Source organism: Oryzias melastigma, linkage group LG13 (assembly GCF_002922805.2).
Source record: "Oryzias melastigma strain HK-1 linkage group LG13, ASM292280v2, whole genome shotgun sequence".
NCBI lineage: Eukaryota > Metazoa > Chordata > Actinopteri > Beloniformes > Adrianichthyidae > Oryzias > Oryzias melastigma.
In genome coordinates this window covers 5,356,281-5,381,926 of record NC_050524.1, presented here as the reverse complement: position 1 = coordinate 5,381,926, position 25,646 = coordinate 5,356,281, and the positions used below count along the sequence as shown (strand labels likewise).

General features: G+C 40.1%; 2 protein-coding genes across 12 annotated transcripts in view; one reads left to right on the top strand and one right to left on the bottom strand.

Annotated features, from left to right (window-relative positions):
* prdm10 (PR domain containing 10) overlaps window positions 1-25,646 on the bottom strand; it is a 71,194-nt gene that overhangs the window by 6,615 nt on the left and 38,933 nt on the right. The window contains exons 1-18 of one of the 7 annotated variants that reach the window (XM_036215007.1): window positions 15,163-15,181; window positions 9,337-9,442; window positions 9,048-9,209; window positions 8,914-8,973; window positions 8,736-8,840; window positions 7,319-7,487; window positions 6,997-7,238; window positions 6,303-6,503; window positions 6,118-6,190; window positions 5,927-6,044; window positions 3,872-3,992; window positions 3,541-3,804; window positions 3,424-3,435; window positions 2,953-3,297; window positions 1,941-2,096; window positions 1,694-1,873; window positions 753-863; window positions 477-677 (exon numbers count right to left, since the gene is read on the bottom strand). In XM_036215007.1, coding sequence (XP_036070900.1) covers window positions 477-677; window positions 753-863; window positions 1,694-1,873; window positions 1,941-2,096; window positions 2,953-3,297; window positions 3,424-3,435; window positions 3,541-3,804; window positions 3,872-3,992; window positions 5,927-6,044; window positions 6,118-6,190; window positions 6,303-6,503; window positions 6,997-7,238; window positions 7,319-7,487; window positions 8,736-8,840; window positions 8,914-8,973; window positions 9,048-9,209; window positions 9,337-9,399 — 2,583 coding nt within the window. In that variant the 5' untranslated portion in view covers window positions 9,400-9,442; window positions 15,163-15,181. Of the gene's footprint in view, window positions 1-476; window positions 678-752; window positions 864-1,693; window positions 1,874-1,940; window positions 2,097-2,952; window positions 3,298-3,423; window positions 3,436-3,540; window positions 3,805-3,871; window positions 3,993-5,926; window positions 6,045-6,117; window positions 6,191-6,302; window positions 6,504-6,996; window positions 7,239-7,318; window positions 7,488-8,735; window positions 8,841-8,913; window positions 8,974-9,047; window positions 9,210-9,336; window positions 9,443-9,961; window positions 10,127-10,157; window positions 10,365-10,418; window positions 10,558-15,162; window positions 15,182-25,646 lie in introns of those variants that run through there. The other 6 variants (XM_036215005.1, XM_024276409.2, XM_024276410.2 and 3 more) reach the window with 6 other exon arrangements.
* The window catches only part of aplp2 (amyloid beta (A4) precursor-like protein 2), an 87,551-nt gene continuing 80,239 nt past the window's right edge, over window positions 18,335-25,646 (top strand). For 2 of the 5 annotated variants that reach the window (XM_024276418.2, XM_024276415.2), the window contains exon 1: window positions 18,337-18,619. In XM_024276418.2, the coding sequence (XP_024132186.1) occupies window positions 18,509-18,619 (111 nt within the window). In that variant the 5' untranslated portion in view covers window positions 18,337-18,508. Of the gene's footprint in view, window positions 18,620-25,646 lie in introns of all 5 variants that reach the window. The other 3 variants (XM_024276419.2, XM_024276417.2, XM_024276416.2) reach the window with 3 other exon arrangements.

Sequence of the window (25,646 nt, the reverse complement as noted above, 5' to 3'; positions counted from 1 at the left end):
AAGAACCTGAGTAGATAACAACTTAGCCAAAAACGTTAGCATGTTGCTAAAACATTAGCTAAACCCCAAGTCTTTTGAAAATTACGATAAAAGATGAAAACATAGCCCATTAATGTATTTAAAAGTTTGACGCTAATCTACTTAAAAGTCTTAAATACTTTCTCTTTCATTTGGGGCATATTTTGCTTAATATTTCAAAAACTATAAAGTTTATAAATACCAAAAATACAAGCAGTAATGTCCTGAAAAAGCTGAATGTTTTGATACTAAGATTACAGAAATCTCTGAAAGTGTGACTGAGTTTTTACGTGCCCAAAAACATACAGAAAAGAGAAGGAGAATCACTGTGAATGCTAAGTGAACATACAATAAATAAATAAATTGGTCTTTAAAGGATTCAAATGTTGTTTTGAAGGTAAAAGGTTTGATGTTTGAAGGGTTAACTGTAAAGAAAGTGAATCTGTGGACTTCCCGACCTTGCTGCTGTACTGTTTGGCACAGTGCGGGCAGCAGACCGGCGAGGTGGCGATGGTTCCGGTCAGCTGGGTGTGCGTGCTCAGCATGGGGTCCGGTTCCCCGGGGGCGGCCGGTCGCAGCTTCCGGATGCTGGGGGGCAGTTCCGCTCCGGGGTGGTTCTTCAGGATGTGCGCTTTCCTTTTACTGGCACTTTTGTAAACCTGCAGACACGCAGGCGTCAGTGTTCTGGTTCACGCCCCCCAGCCACCGCCTCACAGGAAGTGGGCGGGACAAACCTTGTCACAATACTGGCAGAAGTAGTCCCTGTTGGGCTTGATGATGGGCAGCGTCAGCTCAGGCACATCGTCGATGCGCATCTCTGGATGCCGCTTGGACAGATGATTGACCTGGAAGCAGCAGAATGGAATCAAACCATTGACTGTATAAGAGAACTGGACTTAGTGACTCCTCCCCCTTTCAGCCAAAAAATTGAATTTGAGGAACTATTATTATCTGAAGGATTAAAAAGTTACAGTTAAAGATTTAGTGTTTAAGCGTCGCCGGCGACGCCCCAGGTGTAAAAGGTTAAAGGTCACGGCAGCTGGACTTAAAATCTTCTCCCTTGAAGCCACTTCAAGGAAGAAGATTTTAAATCCAGCTGCTGTGCCTCATCTTCAAGCCAGTTTTTACGGGTGACATCAGACTCGCTCACTCCAGTTCTCTTATACATTCTTTAATATAAAAAAGGTCCGGAAATGAAGTCAATTAGGTAACAATTCTTTCTCCATATGAACGCCACCAAGTCAGTCAGCAGTGATGAGTCTAAGTGATCGTTTCTATGGCAACCACTCTAGCCAATCAGGAGTGAGCTTGTTGGAAGGCCACACCCCCACCACTTTGACGTGGGAGCACGAGTTGAATAGTTCTTTTACTGATTCATAAAGAATTGTTCCATCCTTTGAATACATGAGTCGGTATGAGATATGGTTTCTATGGCAACCACTCTAGCCAATCAGGAGTGAGGTTGATGGAAAGACACATCCCCACCACTAGAACAATAACATCATGAAAGGTTTTTTTAAAAAAAGGCAGCAGGAGTAAAAGTTGTTTCTTTCTCCATATAAGTCTACAGGATTTTGGCTTATTGGAACCAGCAGGTACTTCCTGTTTGGATCCCCAAGGGGAGGGGCTACTCAGTCCAGTTCTCATGTAGTGGACAGATCCGATCAGAACCCACCAGCATTCCTCTGCGTCTGAATCCCATCATGCACAGCCGGCATTTGAATACAAAGCTCTCAAAGTCGGAGGTGGGGACTTTCATTTTCAGCGACTTGGATCGATGGATGCGGTCGGCCTTCTTGGCCTCCCGGTCGGGGTTGTGCATGCGCTGCATGTGCTCCCTCAGCTTGTCTTTCCTCTAGATTTCACAAGGAAGAGTTAGAATCCAGGAGTGAGAGGTAATGTGAACGCGCGGGGAGTCAAACCTTGAACTGTTTGCCGCAGGTGGAGCACAGGAAGTCCTTGCGGTCGGAGTGGCGCAGCATGTGCAGGCGGAGCTTGTCGGGTCGGCAGAAGGCCTTCTCACAGTCCGGACACTGGAAGATCTTCTCCGAGTGGAAGCAGCGAATGTGCTTCTTCACCTGTGAGGAGAGGGTTTGGTTATATGGAGTGATTTTTGTGCCACCATATGGGCAAGCAAAAGTCACAGTTTAGAGATCAAAATTTAAATGTTAAGTTTTGTAAATATATTTTAAATATATTTTTTTATATATATTTGCTTTGAAAAACTTTTTTTTCCTTTAAAAATATTTTTACATTCGCAAAATTTTTTCTTTTGCTTTCAAAAAATGTTTTCGCATTTGTCAAACGTTTTTAGATGCGTTATGCCTCATCTCTCGCTTTTCACCCTATCTTTGCGTTAAACTTTTTCTCCCAGCATTACATTTGTACCACCCAGACAGCCTGTTGAGAGCTTTAGATTCTACTAAGAACTCTGTTGTATATTTGAGCTTTATTGCTGCTTCCTTTGAGTTCTGCTCTCAGAGAAACGGACCAGAACAGATGAAGACTGAAAAATTTTGACCGAAAAAGCAGCGATAGAAAGTCCAAACACGCTTTGGTCCTCAAGCACGCAAGCAATGCAAGGTAGAGAGACCTGATTGGACAGAATTTAGACCAATCAGCAGGGTGTTTGAGGTGGCACAAACATAACAATGACAGAAAAAGTTGAACGCAAAGCCAAAGATAGGGTGAAAGTGAGATGAGGCACTACGAATCTAAAAATGTTTGTTGGCAACTTTAAAAAAAAAAAAAAAAAAGTTTGCAAATGCAAAAATATTTTTTGTAAGCAAAAAAAAGTTTGCAAACGCAAAAAAAAAGTTTTTCAAAGCAAGTATTAAATATTTAATTTGCAACTTCGAATATTTTGATCTCAAAACTGTGACTTGCATTATAGTGGCACAAATCTCTCGAAACAGCATCTTCTCCTGGGCTCACCTGGATGAAGTCGCTGAACGTCTTCTTGCAGGACGGACAGGTGAAGGCGCCGTCCACCGAGTGCACCTCCACGTGCTCCTTCAGCAGCTCCACCCTCTCGAAGGTCTCCGGGCACAGGAGGCAGGAGAAGGAGCGGTTCTCGGCGTGCAGCAGCAGGTGGTCCTCCAGCGAGGAGTCGCTCAAGAAGCTCTTGCTGCAGATGTGGCAGGCGAAGGTGTAGGCGTCCCGGCCGTGGACCCGCAGGTGCTGCTCCAGCTTGTCTTTGTCCCGGAAGGCCTTGCCGCAGTGCGGGCATTTGAACGGACGGAAACTCTTCCGGATGAAGAGGTGCTGCAGCGCCGCGTTCTGGCGTGGAGAGGAGAGGTTTCCAGATGAAACATGTTGTTTTTGGAGAAATGCAAACGGTTGACGGGACAAACCAAGAGCAGCTTTTAGAGCGCACGTGCTCCCCCCGTTTTTAGTTTCACCCACCTGCACATCCATCTGAGAGGGAAGCACGCAGTGAGGGAGAGAGACACACCGGTGTAAAGCAGAGGCGGAGACAAAGCTACGACCTACTCCTCCGCAGACGGAGGAGCTCCTCCTCACCCGTATTCTCTTGGCTCGCTGCATGTCCTGCGGCGTGACGTGGGGCTCCGATTGGCTGTCCTGCGCCGGGTCGTCCTTCAGGGGAACGTTCATGCTGGCGGGGGGCATCGCCGGCTCTGGAACCGGATCTCCGGCGGGAGGTTCGAGCGCACAGTCTCCGTCCGCGTCGGGCTCCGCCTCCGTCTCCGTCTCCACCTCCTTCAGCCCGTTCTGCGCTCCTTCTTCTCGCTCCTCCAGCGGCTTCTCGGTCAGCTCCAGCAGGTCCTGTACAGGAAGAAGAGTCTCACTCCGGTTCTTTCTCAGGTGATCTAACAGGTGAGGCTTCCTCAACTGTTGTTTTGTCCTCGCTGGCGTCTGCAGGCGGGTCCAATCGAATGAATTTAGGCGGCCGCCCTGGTCGCCTTCCCGTCCCGAACCTCTTCCTGCCTCTTCCTCGGCTCCGCCCTCTGGACCTGAGGGAACCACATCAACATTTACCTCGAATGGCTGCAAATGAGAGGCTGTGGTGGCTGCCGCCATCACACCACCACATTATTATATTGTTTCTCTGAGTTACTGGTGCCAGGAGACCACTACTCTAACTGCTGGTGCTGCCATCTACTGGAGAAGAGACGTCAGGCCTGAAGATCCAACAAGAGCACTTAGCAGAAATCAATGCTTACTAAGCATTCACACTATACTGATTCTTGTACATTATTTTGGCACATAAAAACTCCATCAAAACGTTCAGCTCGTTCAGGACATTACTGCGTGTACTTTTGGTATTTGTAAACTTTATAGTTTTTTGTTTTAATATTGAGTAAAAGACGCCTTTGTCTTTGAATTTCAAAATTTTAAGTAGATTAGCATCAAGCCTTTAAATATATTCATAGGGTGTTTTCATCTTGTATAGTAATTTTCAAAAAAAATAGGAGTTTGGCTAATATTTTAGCAACAGGCTAACATAGTTTGCTAAATTGCTATATTCTTTAGGTTTTTAAGGCTAATTTAGAGTTTAGCTTCGATTTTAGCAACAGGCTAACCTTTTTGACTGATTTAGTTTACTGAGGGATTTTAGGCTATTTTGGAACTTAGCTAGTATTTAAGCAATGTGCTACCTTTTATAGCTTCTACTGGATTTTTTAAATGCTAATTTAGAGTTTAGATTCTATTTTAGCAACATGCTAACGTTTTTGACTAATTTAGTTTACTGAGGAATTTTTGGCTATTTTGGAGTTTAGCTAGTATTTAACCAACGGGCTAGCGTTTTTTGGGGCTAATTTGGAGTTTAGCTTCTATTTTAGCAACATGCTAACGTCTCTGGCTAATTTGTTATCTACTGGGATTTTCTAAGGCTAATTTAGAGTTTAGCCTGTATTTTAGTAACATGCTAACACATTTGGTAATTTGCTATCTATTGAGGTTTTTTGTAGACTAATTTATAGTTTAGCTTCTATTTTAGCAACAGGCTAACAATTGTAGCTAATTTGCTACCTACTTGGGGTTTTAAAGGCTAATTTAGAGACTTCTATTTTAGCAATAGGCTAACATTTGTCACTAGTTTTAATTTACTGAGGAATTTTAGGCTATTTTGGAGTTTAGCTAGTATTTAAACAACGGGTTATTTTATTTTATTTAATTTTTTAGCTAATTTGGCATGTATTAGGGATTTTGGGGCTAATTTGGAGTAGTGCAACACTATATATTTTTGCTAAATTGGCATGTATCAGGGATTTTGAAGCAATTATACTACAAATTTCTAGAAATTATGATCAACTTCAGCACTCTTTAATAGTTCTTTAACAAAATTTCAAGTCTTTTAGCAAATGTAACATTTTGCAAATAGCTTTTGCATTTTCTGTAAACTGTATCAGCAATTAAAGTAAATTGCGTCACTATTTTCTGCAAAAAGCTTCAGCATCTTCAGTGACGACTTTCAGCAAAGAGTTTTCACACTAACATTATTGCACGTAAAGCTAATTTTCTAGTTATGATTTGCTTTAACTTCTAATTATTTTCATATTTCTTAAGGGCAACTGCATGTTAGATGTAGTTTACATTCAACACATTAATTTCATGTGTTTGCATATTGTTTGTGGTTAGTTTGTCCTTTTCAGTTCCCCCTGTGTGTCTTCAATGGTTTGATCACTCACTATATATGTTCCTCTTTTGTGTCTAGCAGGTCAGGTCCGTTCTGTTCATGTTACTGCATTAACTTATGTTGCCTTTGTTGTTGTTTAACTTTAAGCCTGAGTTTCCTTGTTGTTTAGTTGACCTCTTTTAAGGGTCCAGTGCTGTTATTTAAAATATCTTTTGAATAGAAAAAATAATTTTCTGCTGTTTTGATATTTTTTGCATCCTGTCCTGCTCTTTGGCTGCTCGATCCCCCACAGAAGCGAGTCCGAACCTGGAGGCGGAGCTCAGCTTGTCGTCGTGCATGTTGAGGTGCTGCTGCAGCTGCTCCGAGCTCACAAAGCGCCGGTTGCATTCGTAACAGGGCCAGTTCTTCTCCTGCTCCCTGAGGACTGAACAGAAGAGGGTCGGTGATGCTGATGCGAGGTCGTACTCTGCAGCTGTGAGGTAAAACACCAGACTCACCTTTGATCTCTTCTTCCGTCACATCATGGATCTTCTGATTCACAAACTCCGCATACGATGCTGCATACCACACCTGAAAAATGTAGACACAAAATCATTCAGATACAACGGTTCTTTCTACTGATATTTTCCACAAAAGCAGAAGTTTGATGAAGAAAAAACAGCAGGAGGGAAGACTGGCTGACCTTCAGCTCCTGCTTGGGCTGGATGTTTTTGATGGTGGTGTAAAATAGTTCGGATCCGTACTGATAGGCCACCAGGTTCTGCTCCAAGTGGTTCCGAGCGGGGCGCACAAACATCATCCAGTTGCAGCTGTCTTCGTCGGAGAGGTCAAACCAAAGGTCGTCTGACGTCTGCGTGTCCTTTTCTGCGTCCAGTTTGCACAGCTGGAACACGCATGAATGGAATCTGCTCAATGGTGACGCTTAAACACAAAATCTTTAACATACTTTAACTTTTCAACCGTGAACACGATCAACGTCATACCAGTAGATTCTGAAGGGTAATATTGGGCTATATGGATAAAATTGAATTGAAAGAATGCAAAAAAAATGCTTGTAATTACTTCTTTATAATACAGTTATACAATTATAAATATGCGAGGATCACATTTAAATCAAAAGCAAAGTGTTTTTTTGTTTGTTTTTTTTTAGGAACAACAGGATAGTTTTTTTTAAGAAAATAATTTTCTGCTTTACTCAATAGACAGAGTATGTTCTGTTGTTTTTATGAAGCTCCATGAAAACAAGCTAACCTGTTCAGACATGTTTAAATGAAAAGAACTTATTTTGGATCAAACTAGAGTCTGAGATTCCTTCAAAGGTTTTCCTTCTTCTGGGTGTAACAGTGTTAAGTTCTCCCTGCAGAACGCCGTCTCACCTTCAGGTGGATGTAGTGGTCCTGCAGTTCGCTCTGCGGACGCAGCGGCGCCTCGACCGGGCCGAACTGCGTACGCTTCGGGATCCGCCTTTTCGAGAAGACTCCGCCCAGGAAGCGGTCGACGTAAAGGATCAGAGGCAGACTGGCTCTGGCCCTGGACAACACCGGCCGGTTGTGGATGGGATGGAGGGGGCCGTGCAGCAAACAGACGGAGGGGTTGGCGTTGTTACACTCCTCGCACCCTGAGACGAATCAAAAGCAGAGATGTTAATGAACCGGTTTGGTAAAAACTCTGCACTCGCTGCAGCGGCGGGTCGCTCACAGAGGTTTTGAGGGTTGAAGGCCTCCAGCTGCCGCGGCTCCCAGTCGTCCAGTTCCGAGTCTTCATCCTCGTCTTCTTCATAATCATCCGTGGAGTCTGCCGTTCCGAGAGGGCTGCTGGGGGCGTCGCCCATGTCAGGCATCGCTGTGAGCGAATTGGACAGCTGCTCCTACGTGTGTGACGACATGATTTAATATGAAATTAAAACCGTTTTTGGTGATGAATCTGCTGTTCTCCCAGGTGTTTGGAGGAGCAACATAATTAAAAACACAGGAGCTGAAACTAATGTTAAACACTCTTTAGATGTTTTCTCTGTTTTACTCCTTTTTTAAACTATGAAAAAATTATTAAAGTTTTTTTCATTTTTTTTAAATATAATGAAAATCCAGCTAGTGCTGCCACAAATGAATATTTTAATAGTCGACTAATCATAGACTAATACGGTCATGCGTAAACATATTAACCATCATTAGCTTTAAACTGACTAAAAGCATATATAGCATTAGATGCAATAATGTTGAATGCTGTAAGCTGAATTTGGCCGCTGAAGATGCTAGTGCTGATAGCTAATTTCCCTAAGGCTGTTAGCCAGTTAAAATAGCCTAAAAACATGAAAAAGGCCTAAGTTAGCCAAAACAGCTAGCATGTAGCTAAAATATTTGCTATATTCCAAAATATTCTAAGAACAAAAGAAGGCCTAAACTAGGCAAAATAGTTAGCATGTAGCTGAAATATTAGCTACACTCCAAATTAATCTAAAAAATAAAAAAAATCCTAAATTAGCCAAAATAGTTAGCATGCATCCAAAAAATTAGCTAAACTCCAAAATGGCCTAAAAACCTTATTAAATGCCAAAATAGTCCAAAAAGCTAGCAGAATGTCATTATAACTTTCAACGTTACTACACTCTGACTTTATATAATATAAAGTAACAACTAATCGACTAATAAATCAACTGTTTTAATAGTTGATTAGTTAGCTAAACTTGGCAGCCCTAAATCTAGCACAAACTTTGCTAAAAGCATGAATTTTTTATTTTAAAAACTCTCTCTCATCTATTTTCAAAGCCTTCCCAATGATCTTTTATTTATGATTATGTTGTTTTTTTAGCAAAAGAAAAAAAACCCTTTGTGGTTTTCTAGGACATAGTTTCTTCTGTTCTTAAATCACAAATACACTCTTTTTCAACTTGAATATTTGTCTCATCCTTATTCACAATAAAGAAATAGACTAAAATGAAAATTTAAGCTGGATTTGTCAAAAAAAAAGGCTACAAAAACATGTTAAAAACACAATTTGTATCAAAGCGGGTCTTAAAAATGCTACTAGTCTGCAAAGTCCAAGATCTGTGCATGTTTAGAATAAACTGTGATGGTCACGTTCGGTGCCATTTCTGCACAAAACGCCACGTTCTGACCTGGGAGACCGGCTCCAGGATGGCCTGAGGAGCCTCAGCCACATTACTGAGGACATGCAGGTTGGCAGCATTCATGTTCTGTCCACCAGGCAGCAGGACAGTCACCTGCAAATGTAAAACATTGTGATTTATTTGTGGGTGCACACAGCGACTCTGCAGCCAGAGCGGGTTGACATACCTGCTGGGTCGTCCCATCCTGCTGAATGTAAGCCACTTGCGGCTGATCGGAAAACACAGCCTGAAAGATGGTTTATTTTTAATCAGGCTGTAAATTTGAAAACTTTATTTCACTTCTTCAATACTGAGTGCTACCTGAGTGCCATCTGCAGGATGAATGTAGACCAGCGTGTGCTCTGCGGGTTCCACTGAGGTGTAGGAGTTTCCATCTGCCGTGTAAACCACCTGCTGCTCCCCCCTGTCCGCCTGATCCCCACTATACACAATCTGGGCCACGGTCCCGCCTTCAAAATGCACCTGAAGGACAAGATTTTCCCAATGTTTCAGGTCAATACATCAAATTTAGACAATATTTCCCAAAACAAATAATAATGTTTTGACTGTAATCAGGGAGATTTAAGAAGGTTTTATCAGGATTGTAGACCTGTGCTGTGTTGTTTGAATCAGCCTGACTCCACACAGCTGATGGCTCCTGCTTGGTTTCCATGGCAACCAACACGTCACTTCCCTCCTGAGACGAGTGGGGATGTCTGAAAGGTATAAATATTATCAGTTATAATCCTAAAAAAAATGCTCGTCTTTATTAATGTTAAATTAGAAAAAAAAAGTTCTGGATCGGTCACGTGGCTTAAAATCATCCAGATGAGATTTCCAGGTGGCTGCAGATATTTCTACTTCAACTGTGTGCGCTTTTTAGTGGAATATGGAGGGACGTTTTCAAACATTTAATTAATTTTAACGAAAATGTATGAATTTCGGGACACTGTTTATTTAATCTGGCAGGGCACGCGCTCCAAAATAAAGCAGCATGTCGTTTGGAGGCTCGAGCGGCCACACAACATTCTCGGCGGGGGTATGAAGAAGGAGCCCGATTGCGGCGGAGGCCGTCCGGGTAACAGAACCAAAAAGCTAAGCGAAAACCGGCATCAAACTCGAAATAAAAAATCAAAATAAAGACGTCTCATTGGGAAATCGAGTTGGTATAATCAATAGGAGATGATTCCCCCCTGTTTTAACCCCGCAGTTTCTCAGTCCCAAACGGACCATACCATAAAAACCAGCGCAGACGAAACTCGGGCATTTTCCGCACCGCAACACTAGCATTTCGCCCGAGTTCTCCTCATGTAAGGCCGCGCAGAAGGATCAGCTCAAGTTGTCGGACCGCAGGAGGAGGGCCGCATTTTCACAAGCTTTCCAGCTATCTTTTTTAAACAAAAACACTTGATGTTTTTTGGAAAGACCCACCCGTCCCTCATTTCTAGTTGAGTCCAGCCCTTCAAGTCTACATCGAACAAGGAAGAACGGGCTCCATTTTGGGTGGGACTAACAACAAACGGCTACATCCAGAGAAGTTCCACATATTTCAGCCGGAACATTGGAGCTAAAGCAGTCCACATATTTATTCCTGGCAGGAAAAATAACCCTTTAAACTAACGCGGCTACATTTGTCAGCCGGAAATGCTGAGTAATCTTACATTTAGGGAAAACCGTACAAGCTGTTCTTACCTCAGAATGGTAGCTGCAGAGACGGCTGCGTTGCATAAATTACCATAATCTACCTAGCAACAAACTGGAGCACGACTTCTCATAGGTCGATATTTACTTTGGCGCAAATAGCTTTTTAAGTGTCTACATTTACAATGTTTAATCGATCTGTATAAGCGGGTGGTTTATTTTATTTATTTATTTTATTAAAACGTGATTTATAGTTTTAATAAACTACATTCAAGACCTCTCTGTTAGCAAACTGAACTAAAAGTTAAAATTCGACAGTCAGTTTGGTGTCTTCAAAAAACACGGTTATCAGGAATTAATGTGATATGTTATCATTTACTTTAGCGATTAACAGAATCTTGAATTTACACATTTTCGAAAATTAAAGCCTCGATGTATTTTTGAAGCATACTTTGGTTTCCGGTTTATACTTTCAAAATAATTTCTGATTTTTAGCAAGGACCATGAGAACTGTTAATAAATCTGACAAATTTCCTAAAGTCAATAATTTCACATACATTTGTGAACACAAACAGCATGAATAACTATTTTCGATACTTTCTTTTTCTCAATGAAACTGCATTTATTTTTGACCGCTTTATTTTGAAGGTATAAACGGAAACAGTCGAGCGTATTTTTGTAAGATGTCAGACTTTTTTTTTCCCCTTTAAATTAACTTTTACCTACAGCTCAAATGTGACAGTGTAGTACTATGATGTCAATTATTGGATTTTAAATTAATTTGGGATTTTTTTCTGTTTGTGTTTTCAAATTTGTCAACAACACACAAAGTAAATATTATAGAGCAATAAAACACCATAACATGAAAGATGCAGGTTTTACCTGTTCATATAATAAAAAAGAAGAAAAATAACAAGGGGAACAAAAGTATTTGAAACACAATGCAATGAATAAGTCCAATACACTTTGAGCATAACTACTTTTGATCAATTTGAGGGATTCTTAATATTAACTTAACGTGTTTTTAACACAAAAAGTTCATTAAGGTTTTTAAACAATCTTCTTTTCATCAGCATGCTAAAATATGTTTCTTATGATTTGAAGAGTTCTGGGAGATCCTTGGTTGCATTTAACCCATTCTCTGGGGGAGTGGTGAGCTGCAGACTCAGCTGCGTCCAGGAACCATTTGGTGGTTTAACCCCCAATCCAACCCCTTATTGCTGAGTGTTATGCAGGAAGCATTGGGTCCCATTTTTGTAGTGTTTGTAATGAGTTGATCGGGATTTGAGCTCTTGACTTTCCAGTGTCAGGGTGGACACTCTACCACAGGGTCACCACAAACTTGCATTACTTTTGGATTTTTCTGCATCACAGGTCAACTGTTATAAGTGCTTCTGGAGAAAAATTATTGGCTAACAATTTAATTAGTTTTATGAAGTAAAATAAACTAGTATTCACCTTTTATTTTGGTTTATTTGGCTTTTAACCTCTGAAAAATGGAATACAACATGAAAAGTTTTAAAAGTTTCATCTAGACTTAGCTTTTTAAGTTGAAGATATTCCTGGATGAATGAGAGTTCTCACAGATTATATTATTATATTTTATCATATTATTGAATGGTATGGTATAATATCTGACAAACGCAAAAAGAAAATAAAAATATTCTTCATTAAGTTTAGTTTGCTCCCTCTTTTTGTGTTCCTGTGATTTGGACCAATCAGTGTTGTCCGACTCCAAAGTAGCGACATCGCAGAAAAATGACGCCTAAATTGACTTCATTCTGCTGGAGCTAGAAGGTATTTTCTCTCTTTAGAGCCAAGCTTTTACTCACAAGAGATTTTTCTCTGATTTTACACTCAATTTTTATAGTATGTTTTTACCCTCAGTGTTTTCTTTTATTATGTTCTTACTTTTACGCTGTAGTAAATTTTGTTATTTTTTTATTCACTTATTTATTAAATTTGCTTTATTATGTTTTAGATTTAATGTATAGAACTTGGTTTCAATTTCAAATTGGGTTAAAGCGCTTTATAAATGAAGCTGATGATGATTTTCTATGGGTGAGGTCACACTTGCTCCATCCAGTTCTCTTTATACAGTAAATTTTAGTTCTATGTGAGCACAAGACCATGAAACCTTTACTCGTTTACGTAGACTTTTAATTGTAAGTAGCTGCTTGAATAAGAGTTGCAGAAAGCGTTGTGAACATATTCCATCCTCTTTCTTAATTTGCTATATCCCTTTTGAGGTCATGGGGTTGCTGGAGCCTATCCCAGCTACTGTTGAACGAAGGTATGGAACACTGCACAAGGCGCAAGTCTGTGTGCCCCAGGTTCTCGTATACAAGCTTACAATGTTCATTCCATGTCATGAAGTCATTCCATAGTGTTTTGCAACAAATATGTAAGGGAGGGGTTGTTTTGCAACAGTAATTAGAATAGAATGTGGGAATTTTGCAGATAGAGTATTTTGTGGGAGAGCTTCTTATCAGAAACACTTGAAATACATAAATAAAGTTTAGATTCTGATCATTCTTTTGTGCCTCAGAGGAAATTAGACCGTCCTCTTCCTATTAATGTTCTTATTTGAACTCTGCTGAACAAGAAGGGGATTCACATCAAAGCTGAACTTTTAAAGAGTCCAAACTCCTCCAGACGTTCTGCTGGTGGGAAAAATGTGTAAAAATTTGTATTTCGCCTGCAGCAAAAATCAGCTTCCATGAAAATATTTAATCAACTTCATGCAGGACAGTTGTTCAAAACAGAAAACTGATTACAGTTCAGTTGGAGGACTTCCTAGGATAATAAATGTATTTAACCTCCGTACACTCCATAGATCACGTGTCAAAGTCAAGGCCCGGGGGCCGGATCCGACCCTCCTGGTAAATATATGCGGCCCTCCAGATCATTTTATTTTATTCTTATTAATGGCCTAATGTTATATTACGCTTATTTCTAACTTGTATAAAATATGACAGAATATATTTTATGGAGAGTAAAATATTGAAAGTTATTTAAGGTTTAGGTTGATTTATTCTGGAATAATATTCCTGCCTTTTTATTATTCAAGTTATGGTTTTAAAGTTTTAAAAATGTTAGCATTCTCCTAGATTTTTGGACTGTTTTGACATTTACTTAGATTTTTTAGGCTATTTTGGAGTTTAGCGAATATTTCAGCAACATGACAACTGTTTTGGCTAATTTAGGCCTTTCCTCAGTTTTTTTTTTAGAATATTTTGAAGTTTAGCTATTTTTTCAGCTAAATGCTAGCTGTTTTGGCTAACCTAAGTTTTTTTTGTTTTTGTTTTTTAGGCTAATTTTCCATTAAGCTAATAATTTAGCTGGCTATCAGCTTCAGTGTTTTCAGCTGTCAATTTCAGCATCTTCAGCTATCAGCACCAACATCAGCAGCCAAATTCAGCTTACAACATTCACACTAGCATCATTGCAGGTAATGCTATATATCTAGTTCATAATTATGTAAAAAGTTACAGTTTTAAAGTTTTAAAAATGTAGTTTTAGAGTGTTCAATAAACTTTTATCCTGTTCGGCCCGCAACATAAAGTGTGTTTTGGATTTTGGCCCCTTGTGCGACTGAGTTTGACACTCCTGCCATAACCATTAAAGTACCGTTAATTATTTCATTTTTTTCTCGATATTTTTACGTTTACATTGAAGTAAATTGAATAATATAAATTGACATTGTGATTGGTTCCCACATTTAACTCTTTCTATTCTGTTCTTTCTTGTTTTCTAAATAGCTTCAGATCTTCTTCCAAAAGTTATGCTTCAGACGTAAAATGTTTGACATAATCAAAATAAAAAACAGTTGAAACAATCATTTTCCGTAGATTCACGGTTCACTGTTGTGTCTGAGTACATTCATGCTTTTTTGCTGACAAGGTGTAAAGAGTGTTTTGAGAAAAAGGAATGTGTGTTTTTTAGGTCACCCATGAATGTTCTGCAGAACGAAAGTCAACTTTCTGTTGTTCTTGCAGATGTTTGGTCTAACCTCAGCCGTCTGGACAAAACAGTCCAGACGGCTGATAGGATTCCAACTATGACCGAACCTGGAATAAAAGATAATCTTTTCAGAGTAAAAACAACCCAAACAGTTACAGTAGCTGTGAGGTTTCAAACTGTACTTTGCATTAAGTTGCCTGGTTTTCACATGGTCCTTTATCTCAACTTTCTGATGTTTATTCATTTCTAATCCTTTCACTTCTTTAAAGGCTCAATCCGTTCATATTTTAAGGTATTTTCAAACTGGTACCTGTTTTTTCTGAGTGATGATGAAGTTTTGTTTTTGCATTTCCGAGTATTTCTCTTTTTTAAATCTCTGTCAATCAAACTGTCTCAAACAGGTTTTGTTTAAATAATGAGCCTTCTTTACATTATAATAGCTCAGCTGCTCAGTTCCAAAAGCCACGCCCCCTCAGAGGACATTTTGGAAACAGAGGCTTCAGGTCAACATGAAAAATGGCTTTTCAAGACCTTTAGGTTGTGGGATTTTGGTTAAAAACTTCATAATCACAATTAAAACACTACTGGGAACGTTTTATTAAAATAAAATAAAATGTTATGGGGGGACTTCATTAATTTGACAATTTTATCACAATCAAAGACATTAATACTCAGGTATTTTCTAAATTATATTCTTTAAAAAAAGGGAAATATTTTTCTGTTAAAGTCTTTAAATATATAATGATATATATTGTATCGCCAGACTGTTGCCAAAACACATCCCTAGTGACTACAGTTAAGCGTTCAACACATTCGCTCCCCACAAGCTCACCCACAAACTGTTCAGCCGTGGACCACATCCCATCATCTATGACTGGATCCTGGACTTTCTGACTTGCAGGCCTCAGTCTGTCAGAATAAGGATCAGGAGTTCAGCCATCAGCATCACAAACATGGGCACTCCGCAGGGCTCTGTCCTCAGTCCCATCCTCTACACCAGGGTGTCAAACTCAATCGCACAAGGGACCAAAATCCAAAACTTAGGTCGCAGGCCGAACACGATATACATTTATTGATAACTCTAAAAATACAATTTGAAAACTTTAAAACCATAACTAATACATAATTATGAACTAAATATACAGCATTGGGTGCGATAATGTTAGTGTGAATGCTATTAGCTGAATTTGGTCATTGAGTGCTGATAGCTGAAGATGTTGAAATTGATACCTGAAAACGCTGAAGTTGATAGCCAGCTAAAGCTAAATGCCAAATTAATAAAAAAAAAAAAACAAAAAAAAAAGAAAGAAAAAACTACGGTTAGTGAAAACAGCTAGCATGTAGCTGAAAAAATAGCTAAACTGAAAAAGCCTAAATTAGCCAAAACAGTTAGCATGTAGCTAAGATATTAGCCATTCCAAAACAGCTTAAAAATAGAAAGAAAGTCTAAATTAGCCAAAACAGCTAGCATGTTGCTAAAATATTAACTAAACTTCAAAACAGCCTAAAAATCTTAGAAAATACCAAAATAGTCCAAAAAGCTAGAAGAATGTCCGTTTTTAAAATGTTAAAACTTTTAAACACAATATACGAATAATAAAAAGACAGACATTTTATCCCAGAATAAATCAACTTAAACCTTAAATAACTTTCAATATTTTACTCTCCATAAAAATATATTTTGTCAAAATTATAATAGTTAGAAATAAGTGTAAGATAACATCGGACCATTAAAATAATAAAATAAAATGATCTGGAGGGCCGAATTTATTTACCCAGAGGGCCAGATCCGGCCCCCGGGCCTTGACTGTGACACGTGTGCTCTACACCCTATTCACCCACGACTTTGTGGCCTCTCTCGAGGACAACATCATCTTGAAGTTTGTGGACGCCGCCGCCTTGACGGGAACGAGGGAGGAGAGAGGTGTTCACTCTGGTGACCCGGTGAGGACAACAACCTCACCTCAACACACAAGACCAAAGAGATGATCGTGGACATGAGCGTGGTCATCCAGGAATCACCGAAGATTCAAAGCCGGCCTGAAAAGATCATTTCTGATCAAAGAGTTTGATGTTTTTACAAAGTGACATCAGTTTTCGTGTAGATCTAGACCTAACCCCTGCTTGTCCCACCCCTGAGACCGCTCTGTCCTTCACGCCGGCTCTTCACTCAGAGCTGACGTCAAACCCAGAGAGCAGCTGCCACCTGGTTTTCCCTCACAGACAAATCATCCCAACTCCAGAGAACAACACTCAACAAACCAGATTCTTAGCCAGGTCTGCAGTTTCTGAGGAAGATCTCACCCTCCAGTTCAAGCCTCTTCTCGGCCCATTTATTTGTTTGAATGTTTGTTGTTTTTTCCTTAAAGTAATAATGATTTCAAATAAAAACCTTTTGTTGGGGAAGAACCTTCACTGAAACCTGCATGTTACTGTTTATGATCCAGCTTCATCTGAGGGTTTGAAGACCAAAAGCCTCGAAGGTCCAAGAGCTCACAGATTTCTTGGTTGTCTGCACTGAGAATCAAGAAATGTTTTTTAGAATATTAAGTATTTCTGCACACCTTTCCTTCCATGAGACTCCGCCTCTTTGACACCTTTATAAATCAGTATTTTTACAGACTGATGTCAAGTTACTCATTTATCTTTTTCTGTTTCTTTGACCATGTTCCAACACTGTTTAACCCATAAAAAGCCTCAGATTTAAAGAAAAAAAAAAAGCTGATTTAGACGATAAGAGAGTAACATTGACATTTGTCATTATTACTTTAAAAAATATTGGCTCAAGCAATTGAAGAGTTTGTTTTTTTAGTTTTCTGATGAGAAAAAAAAACCCAAATCTTGGGTTAGAAAATTAGGTGAGGGGAAAAACAAACAGTTTTGGTAAAAAAGTGGTTGTGGTGAGAAGTATGGGCGTGCTTGGAGAGGTAGCTCGGGGTCATTTCAGTATTTTCAACCACTTTTTGCAGTTAACACAAGTTTAAAAAATATGTTTTGGCTTCAGCTGTTCATGTTTGTGTTGATTTATCCTGTTAGTTTTACTTTTTTTACCCTCTAAAAACATTTGTGTTTTTCTTCGTTCAATGCAAGCGTAGAGTTTGATCCAAACCTCGCAGTTATGACTCAAAGTAAATGCCATATTGGTGATTATTGTTGGGATATCTATTTGGTTACTTTGTTTAACAAAATGATCTTTTTTCTTTTAAAAACCATTTATAGTTTTTTTATAGCAAAAATAATCCATCAAAAAGTTAGATCCTTGTTATCCAGTGTTGGGTTAAAAACAATCCACTTTGTGTTGTTTTTATAGAGTTATTATTGTGTATTTGCATCACAGGTAACAGCTAAAAAAGTGTGTTGGGCTTTTAAATTGAAAAACTGACTAAATCATTTTACACGTGTTTTATAATAATTGAAAATCTAACAATTTTATTTTGTTTTTGAACTAAAAACTTTATGCAGCTTATTTCTTCTGATAAAGTGGGGCTCCTTATGCTTTTTTTAAATAAGTCTATACATTTTTTTTATACTGTGAGATGTTTTTATTTACTTTCTAATTAACCCTTTAACTGCCTGCTTAACCAAAAGGTGAATGTTTAAATTTAAACATCCACTCAAAGTCATAAGAAAAATAGAAAAATGAAACTTTTCCTGAAAGGGTTATTAGATGATTAATACTCTAAATAGATTTTGATATATATATATATATATATATATATATTTCTTTTGTTTTGTTCCTGAAAATTGCTTGAATTAAACCAAGAACTCCCCAAAATGCTTCCGCGTATTTTGTCCTTTTCCCATTTGGATCACTTTTTTCCACCTGAATAACATTTTTTTAAGCCATCAAATGTATGCATAAGTTGTTTAAAATGTGCGCCTGACAGAATGACATCCAGGATGGACGGATGCGCATGAAAACGTAGAAGTTTGTGAACTTTTCCTGCGCTTGGCTCCTCTGGCCACATGGCGGCGCCGCGCCACGCCTCGGCGCAGGCGGAGTCCGGGAGGGAGGAGGTGGAGGCGGCGGCGGAGCTGATCCTCCACAGTCAGACCCCTCGCTCCTCATTTCCTAGAGGAGCTCCGACGGAGTCCTGCAAACGTTGGTGCGGCGGCGCAGCTCTCGCGTCGCTCTGCGGGACTGACTTCCATTATCGGACAGATTCCACTGACAGCTGATGGCGGGGTTCGACTCCTGCTCCTCCTCCTCCCGGAGGATGGGTTCCGTCCCGGCGATCTCCGTCCTGGTTCTGTGCATCGTGGTTCCAGCTCTGGCGGGCTACATCGAGGTGAGTGTTATGAAATGGTTGTGGATGGGAGCCGCGGTGGCGCGTTCATGTCCAATGCGTAAACAAGCGCGGCCGTTTGGCGCGGAGGGGCCTTTAAATAACTGCAGGAAACCTGATCTGACGGAGCAGCTCTGGTTAAATAATAACCAGCTTGGCTTCAGCGGGTCACCCTGCAGCTTCAGGTCTGTGGAGTCCTGGCTCTGTCCCCATTCCGGCCTGTGGAGGTCTGCAGGAGCACCAGCAGCTGCTGCACGCTGGACACCTCCTTCCAGAGGAAATCCTTCACCTCCGGACGGAGCTGAGGCTTTTCCTGTCTCAACAGGACGGCCTCCTGCTCTCTGGAGAGCTTCATTTTCATGAGCCTCTAATCTGTGAGACATGACAGCTGAAAAGGTCACTCCACAGCTGCTTTTCCAGAACACCAATCTGGCAGGAAAAGAGTTTCTGTTTGGAACGAGGTGACACTGGAAGAGCAAACCTGCCATTTTGTGTCTTCATTGGCTGGATCTGTGAGTGCAGAGAGGAGGGACTGTATTATATTGAGTCCCCAACACACGTGTGTCATAGTCAAGGCCCGGGGGCCGGATTCTATCTGGCCCTCCAGATCATTTTATTTTATTGTTATTAATGGACCAATGTTATATGGTGCTTATTTCTAACGTATAATTTTGACAAAACATGTTTTTTTTTTATGGAGAGTAAAATATTGAAAGTTATTTCTATTCTCGAATAATGTTCCTGCTTTTATATTATTCATAATTATGTTAATAAGTTACGGTTTTATAGTTTAAAAAATTGTCATTCTGCTAGCTTTTTGGACTATTTTGGCATTTACTAAGAATTTTTAGGCTATTTTGGAGTTAAGCTAATATTTGAGCTACACACACTAGCTATTTTGGCTAATTTAGGGTTTGCTTTTTTGTTTTTTAGGGTTTTTTGGATTTAGGATAATATTTACACGCTAGATGTTTTGGCTAATTTAGGCTTTTCTTTTAAATTTTTTAGGCTGTTTTGGAGTTTAGATGATATATCAGCTACATGTTAGCTGTTTTGGCTAATTTAGGGTTTTCTTTTTATATTTTTTAGGCTGTTTTGGAGTTAGGCTAATACTTAAACGCTAGGTGTTTTGGCTAATTTAGGCTTTTTTAGTTTTTTTTCAGGATATTTTGAAGTTTAGCTATTTTTTCAGCTACATGCTAGCTGTTTTGATTAACCTTAATTTGGCATTTAGCTAATATTTTAGCTGGCTATCAGCTTCAGCATTTTCAGATATCAGCTTCAGCATCTTCAGCTATCAGCACTAGCATCTTCAGCAGCCAAATTCAGCTTACCGGTACAGCATTCACACTAGCATTATCACAGGTAATGCTATCTATCTAGTTCATAATTATACTAAAAAGTTACGGTTTTAAAGTTCTAAAAATGTAGTCTTAGAGTGTTCAATAAACTTTAATCCTGTTTGGCCCGCGACATAAGGTGTGTTTTGGATTTTGATTTTGGCCCCTTGTGTGATTGAGTTTGACACTTCTTCACTTACACATCTGCATTCACTCTGTCAGTAGCAGAGTACCACCAGATGATCAATGGATGAAGTTGATCCATTTTCCTGATCAGACATGCAGATTGAGTGGATCTTTGAGTTAAATCGATGACGCTCATCAGAAGAACTTCATGGCTCAGCTCTATTGTCCCCCGCCTCTTTGTAGCGTGGAGTCAGCTGACCTCTGCGGTTGTTCCCGTTGTTTAGAACGGCTTGACACGGACCAGCTGCACAAACACCGATACCTGTGTGACGGCTGGATGGGGAGGTTTTGTTTCTTCAGCTGGCTCTAGTATCTGGAAGAAAAGGTGGGATTTCATATCCATGAAGCAACAATTAGGGCTTCCTTTCCCTTGTGGAGAACCCAGAGCAGCAGCAGGTTTACCCTCGGAGCTGTGCCGCTCGATGTGGTTTCCAAAGGAGAGCAGGACAAGCCTCGTGCTGGAGGACATTTTCCTCCTTTTCCGAAACAAAAACAGATGATTTCCTTCTATTCTGTGATTTTTGTCTGAATGCGGGAAGAGAGTGTTTGCAAACATGCAGCAGGAAGAGTGACCACAGAGGGAGGAGGAGGAGGGCTGGGTGCAGCAGTAGTTTTCCCTCTCATCCTTCCCTTTCATCAGGCTTTTGTGGCCTGACGGTGGACGCTCGCATGTGAATGAAAGCTCCGGTGTTTGCCTTTATGGCTGAATCTGTTCCAAATAAAGAGATCGGGAAAACCCGAGGAGAAGCAAAACCAGGGATGATCCTGCAAGAAAACCACAACAACAATTACAATCATCGTGGGTGGTGGATCTCAGTTGAGGCCTCCAGTTGGCCGTTTTGTTCCACCTGTAGTCCCATCTGCAGAAAATCTGGCAGTTTTTTCCTCTGAGTTTGTAGGTCAGTCCTGGAAAACCTGGTTCCATGTTAGGTCTGTGTTTTTATTCGTTGATCGTGTTCACGGTTGAAAATTAACAGTAAGTTAAAGATTTTGTGTTTAAGGGTCACAGTTGGCGCTTCAGGTGTTAAAGGGTTAAGAATCTGTTGGAATTGCAATAATTGTGTAAAAAGTTGAAGAGTTACGGTAGTTCAAGGGTGGAGCTAAAGGGTTAAAAGAAAACACCTTCTTGGATTTGATGACTAGATTTTATGTGTAAAAATAAATTAATTTCTTTATGAACCCACCTGAATTAACTCATGGCTTCTGTCTGGTTTCAAAGACTTGAGGTGTTGATCTATCTTGACGTCGGTGTGACTGGAAGCTGGAACTTTTGTCAGATGACTGTTGAATTCTCGCCTCTGACAGGCTTCTTTGGACCGATTCCAACATTCAGTCTTGTTTTTACTGCTTGTTTGCCCATTTTCTCAGTGATAACAAACCTGGATCCGGTTGGCCCAATGCAAACCTTCCTGGTCATACGACCACAACATTTGTCTGCGTGTGCTTCTCGTTTTTGGTGTGCACGCCATTGGCACCATTTGTCTGCTTGAACGTGTAGATCAAGGGTGTCAAACTCAATCGAACAAACTCTAAAATCTTAGTAAAATACCAAAATAACCATAAAAGCTAGCAGAATGCTAACTTTTAAAACTTTAAAAACATAACTTTTTAAAATTTCTATGAATTAAAACAAGCAGGAATATTATTCCAGAATAAATCAATTTTAACCTTAAATAACTTTCAATATTTTACTTTCCGTAAAAATATATTTTGTCAAAATTATAATGATTAGAAATAAGATGACATCGGGCCATTAATAACAATAAAATAAAATGATCTGGAGGGTTGGATATATTAACCCGGAGGGTCGGATTGGGCCCCCGGGCTTTGACTTTGACACATGGTGTAGATTATAGCTTCAGGAAGTCATGAGCTCCCGTTTCTTCTCAGAGAGAACGGCGCTTCTTAGTTTCACTGAGGGCTCGTGTCCCACCCACGCTCTCAGTCAGAACCTCATTTCCAACTAACTTCCGAGGAACTCAGGACTCTGACTCACCTGTGTGTCACATCAGGGAGCGAGCTCTGATCTGCAGCTAACACGAAGAGTCGTCTGATTGAATGTAAGCCCTTAATCTCTGCGATTTCATTCCCTCAAAGACAGCTTCTCGACTCATCCGTAGGTTCCTTCTTCCTCCCCGTGTTTGTCCTTCAAACCGCCTTGGCTTTTCCCCTCCCCGGAGCGAGTCCGTTAGCGGGCGCACTCGGGGCTTATCCCGGGGATTTGAGCAGGGAGGTCTAATCGGGCGAGCCTTGTTCTCAGGCTTCACGTGCTCTGTGATCATCCTGAGCGAGGAGACCTGAAAGGTGTGTTTATGGAGTCCTCCTGCAGTCCAGCTCATCACATATTTATCTTCTCTTGGCGAGAGATCCCGAGCAGCGGGGACTGGCGATGGAGTCGGCGGGTTCAAATCAACGCACCCTTGGCTGCACGCTGCTGAAGTTGCATCACTGCAGAGCAGCATCACTCCTTCAAATGCAGCTTTTTAATTGGGAAAGCCTAAAGCGCAAACACTTATTTTTTTCTGTTTATTGTGCCGTGAGTCTCTGCGCCTCAGTCCTGCCGACGTCTTCTTCCATTTTTCCTCTGTTTGAGGGTGTGGATTAAAACCTGCCTGCGCACTGTTTATGTATGCATTTGAGAGTCCCCGTGGCTCTGTGAGATACTGCTTCAGATGTTTTCTCCTATAAATAAAACAGCTGCTGAGCTATCCATGAGTTACGCCGCACTTGTGTTTCTGCCAGAGTCCTCCACTTGTGAGGAGGAGTCTGCCTGTTGTCCCCTCGGGGTGTTTTTTTTTATTCCAGGTTTTATAGTTCTCCTTTTGCAGGATCAGTGAGTCATACTCGGATGAGGGCTTTTCACTGTTTCACTTTTTTGTTGTTGTTCAAAGTGAAATGAGATGCAGACAGATATGCAAGAGATTGTTTGCAGGAATGCAAAAGCATACACTACTCAGGGGTTGTTTTTTTTAATTTAAGTTTTTTGGAGATGATTTGTGCTTCTCTTGCTGCCACAAACAATCATTTTAATAGTCGACTAATCAGGTCTTTCACAAACTTGATGTAAAACACACATCTTAACCATCATTAGCTTTAAACTAACTAAAAACTAGATAAATAGCATTACCTGCGATAATGGTAGTGTGAATGCTGTAGGCTGAATTTAGTCACTGAAGATGCCAGTGACAATAGCTGAAAACGCTGAAATTGATAGCCAGCTAAAATATGCTAAATGCAAAATTAGCCTAAAAAATGACCTGAAAATAAACCCTAAGTTAGCCAAAACAGCTAGCATGTAGGGGAAATATTAGCTAAACTCGAAATTAGCCTAAAAAACAAAAAAAGCCTAAAGTAGCTAAAATAGTTAGCATGCAGCTGAAATATTAGTTAAATTCCAAATTTGTCCCCCAAAAAAGAAAAAAAACTAAATTAGCCAAAATGGCTCGTATGTAACTGAAATATTAGCTAAACGCCAAATAAGCCCAATAAAAAACCAAAAAAAAGCCAAAATTAGCCAAAAAAGCTAGCATGCTGCTGAAAAATTAGCCAAATTCCAAATTAGCCTTAAAAACCCCCAAAAAACATCTTACGTTAGTGAAAACAGCTAGCATGTTGCTAAAATATTAGCTAAACTTCAAAGTAGCCCAAAAAAAAGCCTAAATTTGCCACAATAGCTAGCATGCAGCAAAAATATTAGCTAAAGTCCAAAATAGCCTTAAAAAAATGAAAAATCGTGGCAGGCCTGCTTCTCTTCCAGGAGGAGCATTCAAAGCGAGCAGTGAGTTTTTCTGGCGTTTGAGCAGCTCGCTCCGTCTCTCATGAGTTCATCTCAATCTGATTATCTGTCTTTATTTTCTCCGCATTCGGAGTGAAGGGAGGGATTTCTCCCTTCTACTCTCCCTCTTGGCGTCACTTCAGCAGCTTCGGACAAACGTGGTGTCTGTTCTTTTGTTCTCAGAAATGACTTGTTCCTCACTGGAAGTCCTGTTTGATTGCTTTTGTCTTGATAAGTCAGCTGAGTGAGTCTGACGAATTCTCAGCAAAGAAAACATGCTCGATCAAGCCTTTTTCTCATATCTCCCCTGTTTTTTTTGTTCTCTTTCTGTAGCAAAAATGCTGTCATCCTGACCGAGCCTAAAGGCAGCATATTTTTTATCTTGATCATCCTGGTTTCGGCTCCTCAGGAGAGCAGAGATGAAAAACATGGAGAAGTTAGAGATGGAGGCATTGCAGTGTAACATTATACCCCCAGAGACGGCTCTGCTGCCGCCGCCGCCGCCGCCACCGCTGTTCAGGCTTCATGTTGACAGCGACCTTTTTGATACAGCACTTTCTCAAGGAAAGGGCAAGGACAAGATGCAGAAGCAGAGGACAAAGACACAACAACAGAGCTTTTACCCAAAATAACCAGAAGCGTGAAAGCGCCTCCTTTGTGCCCCAAATTCAATTCACTTACAGCAATCGCACAAGGGGCCAAAATCTTAAACACACCTTAGGTTGCAGCCCAAACATTTACTAATCAAAATTTTAAAAACTTTACAACCATAACTTTTTAACATAATTATGAACAAGATATATAGCATTACCTGTGATAATGCTAGTGTGATTACTGTAAGCTGAATTTGGTTGCTGAAGATGCTGAAATTGATAGCTAAAAACACAGAAGCGAATAGCTGAAAAAGCTGAAGTTAATAGATGAAAACGCTGAAGTTGATAGCCAGCTAAAATATTACCTAAATGCCAAATTAGCCTAAAAAACTTTGAAAAAGAAAAAAACTTATTAGCCAAAACAGCTAGCATGTAGCTGAAAAAAGGCAAAACTTCAAAACATCTTAAAAACAGATAAAGCCTTAATTAGCCAAAACAGCTAGCGTGTAATTATTAGCCTAACTCCAAAACATCCTAAAAAAACTTTAAAAAATAAATAAATTAGCCAACACTGCTAGCATATCTAAAATATTGGCTAAATCCCAAAAAAGCCTAAAAAACAAAAAGAAAAGCCTAAATTAGCCAAAACAGCTAGCATGTAGCTGAAATATTAGCTAAACTCCAAAATAGCCTATAAAAATTTTAGTTAATGCCAAAATAGTCCAAAAAGCCTGCATGATGCCAAACAGAACGCTTTACTAAGTACCGGTCGCCAGTGGCACAGCGGTAATACGCAGAACCTACAGTATAAATAGAGTCCGATAGTGTTTTAAGACATTTAACTCCAGCACAAGGATGTTTCCTTCGCCTGTCTGTAACACAATAAGATGGCGCTTTGAACGGGCTAGAACAGCGTTTTGTACACGCGGTTTGTACGCTATAAAACTGTTTTTTACACCTGTCTCCGAAAAACTTTAAACTATGATAGTACAGACAGTACAGCCATTTTCTGACCGTAATTATCACAGTTCCCAGAGTCGGGGAATGCACCGGGACTAAAGTTACCGCCCTCATCTATTTTGATTGGTCCTTCATGTTAGCCCTGCCCCACCGTGCCACAACGGGGCCAAAATTTT